Source organism: Sinocyclocheilus rhinocerous, unplaced genomic scaffold (assembly GCF_001515625.1).
Source record: "Sinocyclocheilus rhinocerous isolate Xijiao unplaced genomic scaffold, SAMN03320098_v1.1 scaffold902, whole genome shotgun sequence".
Classification (NCBI taxonomy): Eukaryota; Metazoa; Chordata; class Actinopteri; order Cypriniformes; family Cyprinidae; genus Sinocyclocheilus; species Sinocyclocheilus rhinocerous.
In genome coordinates this window covers 137,842-144,292 of record NW_015638038.1, presented here as the reverse complement: position 1 = coordinate 144,292, position 6,451 = coordinate 137,842, and the positions used below count along the sequence as shown (strand labels likewise).

The 6,451-nt window shown below is 39.2% G+C and overlaps 1 protein-coding gene across 1 annotated transcript; it reads right to left on the bottom strand.

Annotated features, from left to right (window-relative positions):
* Nucleotides 1-1,528: 1,528 nt before the first annotated feature.
* Nucleotides 1,529-2,470, bottom strand: LOC107749578 (olfactory receptor 6N1-like). The gene has a single exon (XM_016564750.1). The coding sequence runs from the start codon at nt 2,468-2,470 to the stop codon at nt 1,529-1,531; it is 942 nt and encodes a 313-aa protein (XP_016420236.1).
* Between the last annotated feature and the right edge of the window lie 3,981 nt (nt 2,471-6,451).

The following is a 6,451-nucleotide window of genomic DNA, read 5'->3' as shown; positions in this document are numbered from 1 at the left end:
CTACAATAAACTTTATAACCTGTAAGTTGATGAAAACATAATGCGATGCACTCACTGCCTCAGATGCGGCTGTTCTAATGACAAAACACATATTGCCATCATTTGCTGGTCAAAAACCTTGTTAACTCCATTTGAGCTAGATTAATTGAGCTAGATAATACCATCTCTGACGTTGCAGTCTTTAATTTAAAAAAAATTTTAAAATCCCCCCTTTGTATTTTTTTTTTCTCTGTAGTTCAGTGCTTAGTGGTGTGCAGTGGGATTTTTTATTTATCAATAATAATCTGCCGTGGCAGAAAAAAGGTTGGGAAACACTGCCATAGAGAACTCTCCTTTCAAATTACAGATGAACCAAGAGATCCTGGTTTAGAAGGGGGGAGCCTGGCATAGATAATGCTACCGGAGAGATATAGACTGTTTATTCTTGCCCCAAAAGAGACCTTTAACCCTGGTTCATAGAGGAATGGTCATTAATGTGAAGAGTGGGGGAGAGTCAGAAAAAAAAAAACCTGTAGTGTCACTCTATGGCACAGTGTACTCAGTGTGCTCAAGTAAGTGCTTATATGGAGCCGTTATCTTTAGTAAGTTTGAATATTGGGCACATGTGAAAAACATGCTTTTGCCCTACAAGTTAGGATGGGCTTTATTTTCATTTTGTGTTAAGACCCTCCCTCCCTGGGAAATGGGAAAATGTGAGCGGTTGAGAGGGAGAAGGGGAGAGAAAGAGAACGGCTGATATGAGCGATTGATTGAGTAAATACAGTGAATTAATCGGTAAATCATCGAAGAAAAATAGTTTATTTTAATTCTAAACAACTTTCTAAGAGTAAATGTCTTCATTCAGTGACATCAGACTTAATGCATAATCTCTTAGGCATTAGTATATTGAACCTGGTGCTGCTCCTTACTAAGCTGTTAAAAAAGGTAGGGGCGCTACATTACATACGGATAAAAGTTTAGGAAAAGTAATTATTCAGTCACTGCATAGAAAGCAGTTTGTGAGGGCAATGTGAAAATGTAAAAAAAAAATGTAATTACTTCCCTAAACATTTGTTTAGAGACATCTAGAATTACTCAGACAACCTTAAAATAAGAGAAGTGATTTTCAAACTTTCTAAAAATGTAAAAGATAATCAGGTGGTCTGTAAAACAAAGATAAAGAACAGAGTTTCAAAAGGTTTATTTCAGTTCTAATGTCATTTGTTATGCTTTTGCCACACACTTTGGACATTTTTTTATTTAATTTACACATATTAGTAACATGTGGTGCATCAATGGCTTGCATTGTTTCCTCACAACAAATATATAATTGATACAGTAAAAAAAAAGTCATCATCATCAACATGTGACAGTTAAGCTAAATCAATATAGTTGAATACATATGACAAAAAAAGAAAAAAACCTACTAGCCATCACAAATTGTACATTGTTTTCAACAAAATAGGGGGGGGGGGAGGTCTATAATACAAGTATAATACAATAATGTTTAAGATAACAAAAATCTATATTTTAACAAAAAAAAATTTACTCAAATATTTCTACTTCTTTTTTTAAAAAGTCTCATTACTTCCTTCCGTAGTTTTGTCAGATTTAGTCCATAAATAAGGGGATTTAACATGGGAGGAACGAGTAGAAATTCTAGTGCCATGAAATTACGCAAATCTTGTGGCATACTCCTAGAACCATACCGAGTGTACAGCACATCAAACAGCAATGCAACAGTCACATTGAGCAGTGCAAGCAGATGTGGTACACATGTTTGTATGAATTTGTTTCTGCCCTCTGTTGACTTTCTGCATTTTCCAATCAAGTGAATGTATGAGCAAAATATCAATACTGCATGTCCAAAATATATAATAATGATTACATACCCAATCACATTATTTACTGTTGTAGAAAAACAGGACAGTTTAACAACTGACCAGTTTTCACAATATAGCTTTTCAATACTAGAGCCACATAAGGTTAGCCTTGATGTTACTACAATTAAAACACACATGCAAAAAAATGGAGAAAGCCAGCAGAAAAGGATACATTCAAGTATTCTCTGATTGGTCATTACTGAATGATACTCCAGTGGTCTACATATTGCCACATACCTGTCATATGCCATCGCTGTTAATGTTGAAAAGTCACACAGAACATATGAATAAATGACAAATATCTGAATCAAACATCCAACATAAGAAATCAAGTGATATTGGGATAATAAATCATACATGAATTTAGGGTAGAATCCAGCTGTGCCAAAAAGTCCATTCATACACAAATTACATATAAATACATACATTGGCTCATGAAGCTTCTTATGCGAGATTACAGTGTAAATAATGATCACATTACACAACACGATTAATGGATAATACAGTGCAGTCAAAGAAAAAAACACAAATCTGTTTCCCATCATTTCATTTAGTCCAGAGAGTGTAAATACTAAGACAATGGACTCATTCTCCAGTGGTGGCTGCATCTGGAATAATATGCAAAGACTTATTATAATGCTATCATTATTCATTAATTAGAATACAATTATTTGTAAGTTAATTTGAAATTAAAGGTTGAATGACATATATCTTACCACAGTCTCTGTTTGTATGTTTGACAGAGTGTTGTGTAAAAGGTTGATTTGGTCTGATATATATGGAGACTGGTCTCATGCTAATTGCCTTGTTTACGAACACTTGTAACAAAAAATCTCTCTTGAGAATCGTTTTAAAAATATGTCAAACTATACAGTATCAAACGTCATGAAAGTAATGTGCAAATAAGCACTCACATATGAATGTTGTCATTAAATAATATTATTAATTTTTGCAAACCCTGTTCTTTCAGTGCAGTTGTTAATTACTTTTGCGGTATGTAAATGTCTAGCTACACTGTAATAACATTATTATATACAGTATTTCACATTGTATTTGTTTTCTATGTTTTTTTTTTCTCTGCAATATGCTTTATATTTGTAAATGTCATGTTTGAAAAGAGTTTTTATTCCAGAATCTTCATTAAAATCACATGCAAGGAATTAATCACAAGGAACAAACAATATTATCAATGTGACAAAAAAGCTAGGGTAGTGATGTAAGTGCAAAACAAATTAAATTATGTGCAGCTATTATAAGGAGTTTTGTAACTACAGTACAAAAACCTTTGATGGCCCCCCACCACCCCCCATAGCTGGAAAAAAAATGGTAAAAGAAACAATAAAATATAATACTGTCAATTTATTTACAGTTTTCACTCAGTCACTCACTCGATATAATATAATTCTTAAAGGAACTGCAGTCATGCCTGGCTCCACAAGGGGCTAGAGTGGGCTGGTTTGGTTCAGCCAGGCAATCATTCAGACTTCTATGCCCCAACTTACGTGAGAAAGTTGCAGCTGAACCTGCTATAAGTTACACCACCGCTGTCAAGCTCCAAAAATTGAAAAATAAATATAGTACATGTTCTTCATACTTTGAATTACAATGCTTAACAACAGCAACTACAGTAGCATAAAGATGTGAGTTTATATTCTTGATAAATCAGTTGTGTCTTATATTTTACTCATAAATTTAAAATTCAAAAAATCCTTTGGGAACTCATGACTGTTTACCTCTCCAGGTTGTTATCATGGAGATATGTAATTCGACATGTAGCTAGCAGGGCTTAATGGGGCCATGACAACCAGCAAAACCTTGTGGAAAACAAAACCTGCATCCCAATTTGTAGGGGCCTATACCAGGATCTCTGGGAAAATGCAGGGAAACAACCTGGACAGATGGCCAGACTCAGGACTGTAGCATATTAGCTCAAAAGGGAAATGTATATAAATAATTACAATTAATAATAATTAATTAAAGTCCCTGTAAAGTCAATATTAAGTATGTGTTCTGAGTTTTTCACACCACAGAAAAATGTATTATTAACCACTCAGCCAAATTTGAATGATAAAAAAATCCGCTAAGTACATAAAATAAGTTATCAAAATCTCGAAAAAATGGCCGGTATCCTCTGCTCTCAAATGCTAGGGGCATGTCCGCTGTCTGCACTGAAACCATGCCCACTCGTGGGAAGGCTGCCGCCTCTTAACTGTCAAATACCGCTACAGCCTGAATGGATGCTCCTAGCAGCTTAATAGGATTTACAAAGAAATGGTAAAAGAAACAATAAAATATAATACTGTCAATTTATTTACAGTTTTCACTCAGTCACTCACTCGATATAATATAATTCTTAAAGGAACTGCAGTCATGCCTGGCTCCACAAGGGGCTAGAGTGGGCTGGTTTGGTTCAGCCAGGCAATCATTCAGACTTCTATGCCCCAACTTACGTGAGAAAGTTGCAGCTGAACCTGCTATAAGTTACACCACCGCTGTCAAGCTCCAAAAATTGAAAAATAAATATAGTACATGTTCTTCATACTTTGAATTACAATGCTTAACAACAGCAACTACAGTAGCATAAAGATGTGAGTTTATATTCTTGATAAATCAGTTGTGTCTTATATTTTACTCATAAATTTAAAATTCAAAAAATCCTTTGGGAACTCATGACTGTTTACCTCTCCAGGTTGTTATCATGGAGATATGTAATTCGACATGTAGCTAGCAGGGCTTAATGGGGCCATGACAACCAGCAAAACCTTGTGGAAAACAAAACCTGCATCCCAATTTGTAGGGGCCTATACCAGGATCTCTGGGAAAATGCAGGGAAACAACCTGGACAGATGGCCAGACTCAGGACTGTAGCATATTAGCTCAAAAGGGAAATGTATATAAATAATTACAATTAATAATAATTAATTAAAGTCCCTGTAAAGTCAATATTAAGTATGTGTTCTGAGTTTTTCACACCACAGAAAAATGTATTATTAACCACTCAGCCAAATTTGAATGATAAAAAAATCCGCTAAGTACATAAAATAAGTTATCAAAATCTCGAAAAAATGGCCGGTATCCTCTGCTCTCAAATGCTAGGGGCATGTCCGCTGTCTGCACTGAAACCATGCCCACTCGTGGGAAGGCTGCCGCCTCTTAACTGTCAAATACCGCTACAGCCTGAATGGATGCTCCTAGCAGCTTAATAGGATTTACAAAGCCATACATGTTTGAGCCTCCAGAGCCAGAATCCAATTCAGAGGACCGGCTACCCGAGAATCAACCTTGTCCCTCTCGGTCTGCTACAGAATTGAAAGGACGCCGAGCTGTTTCGTAAGTTATCGCAACCAGGTGATATGCATTTCTGTGACGAAGACATAGCTAGCTAGCAAACTGTAGGCTGTAGTAACTAATGGTACTGACAGTAACTCGCGATTGTGCGGGTGAATTGATTAGAATGTGCTCTAGTTATAGTGTTAGGGGAGGGGCCATTCCACTTCGAGTGTAATCTAAACAAGCCAATGCACATTGGCATGCGATGATTGCATCCAGCTGCCGCTGATCACAGCGTGAGCATAAAAAGGCAGCCGGTGCAACGCATACCACGTTTTCGCTGAGGAGCCGAGCCGGTGACCCGTCCGCTCAGCGGTGGTACAGAAGCCGTGGCGACGGGATGTGACGTCTCTGTTCCCTCCTTCAGGGAACGAGGGTTACATACGTAACCGAGATGTTCCCTTTCAGTCAGTCACTCCGAGTCACGTCGGTAACCGACGAATTGGGATCCCTACCACAGCGCCATGGATGCTGCCCCTTCCAGTGTCCTGTGCGAAGAAGATTAGAGGTGATTGTAACCCTCATGGAAATGGCAGAAGTCTGCCGGGGAAACACGGGCTCTGAAGCTATACCGTGGACTTTACAGATATGGGAACCACTTAGGCCTCTACATATGGAAACCAGCCCTCTACCGGTTCTCACGGATTCAGTTGCGCGTTCCGCCACGTCTGGCTGCCGAGGGGATAGAGGAGCTCGACAGGGCCTACAGTATGGACACTCTGGAGCAGTTCTAGCAAGCCGACACTAAACCGGGGCCTCTCAGCGCTTCTACCCGTTTGAGGTGAGAACACAGGGTAACTGCCGCTGCAGCTGCCATATGCCCCAGGAGCCCCTGAAATAGTTTCAGTGGGACTGCTGTCCTGCCCTTGAACGAATTCAAGCAGTTGAGCACCGACCGTGCACGTTCCTCTGTGAGGCATGCTGTCTGTTCGACCGAATCCAACTCCATACAGAGAAAAGAGATCCTCTGCATCTGGGAGAGTTTGCTCTTTTCCCAGTTGACCTGAAGGCTCAACCGGCTGAGGTGCAAAAGCACCAAGTCCCTGTCTGCACAACGTATTCTGAGACTGAGCTAGTATGTTGCTGAACTTGGGCGGGCGCCGGGCGAACTGAATCGCATAGCTGAGGCTGATGGTCCGCAGAAGCCAACGAGACGGGTTGAGTTGCGCTAGCCAGGCACCCCAGATACCGTGCAAGCGTGACCAGCGGAACCACCGCCGTACCCGCAGTGGGGCAGCAAGGTGGAACGCAGGGACCCA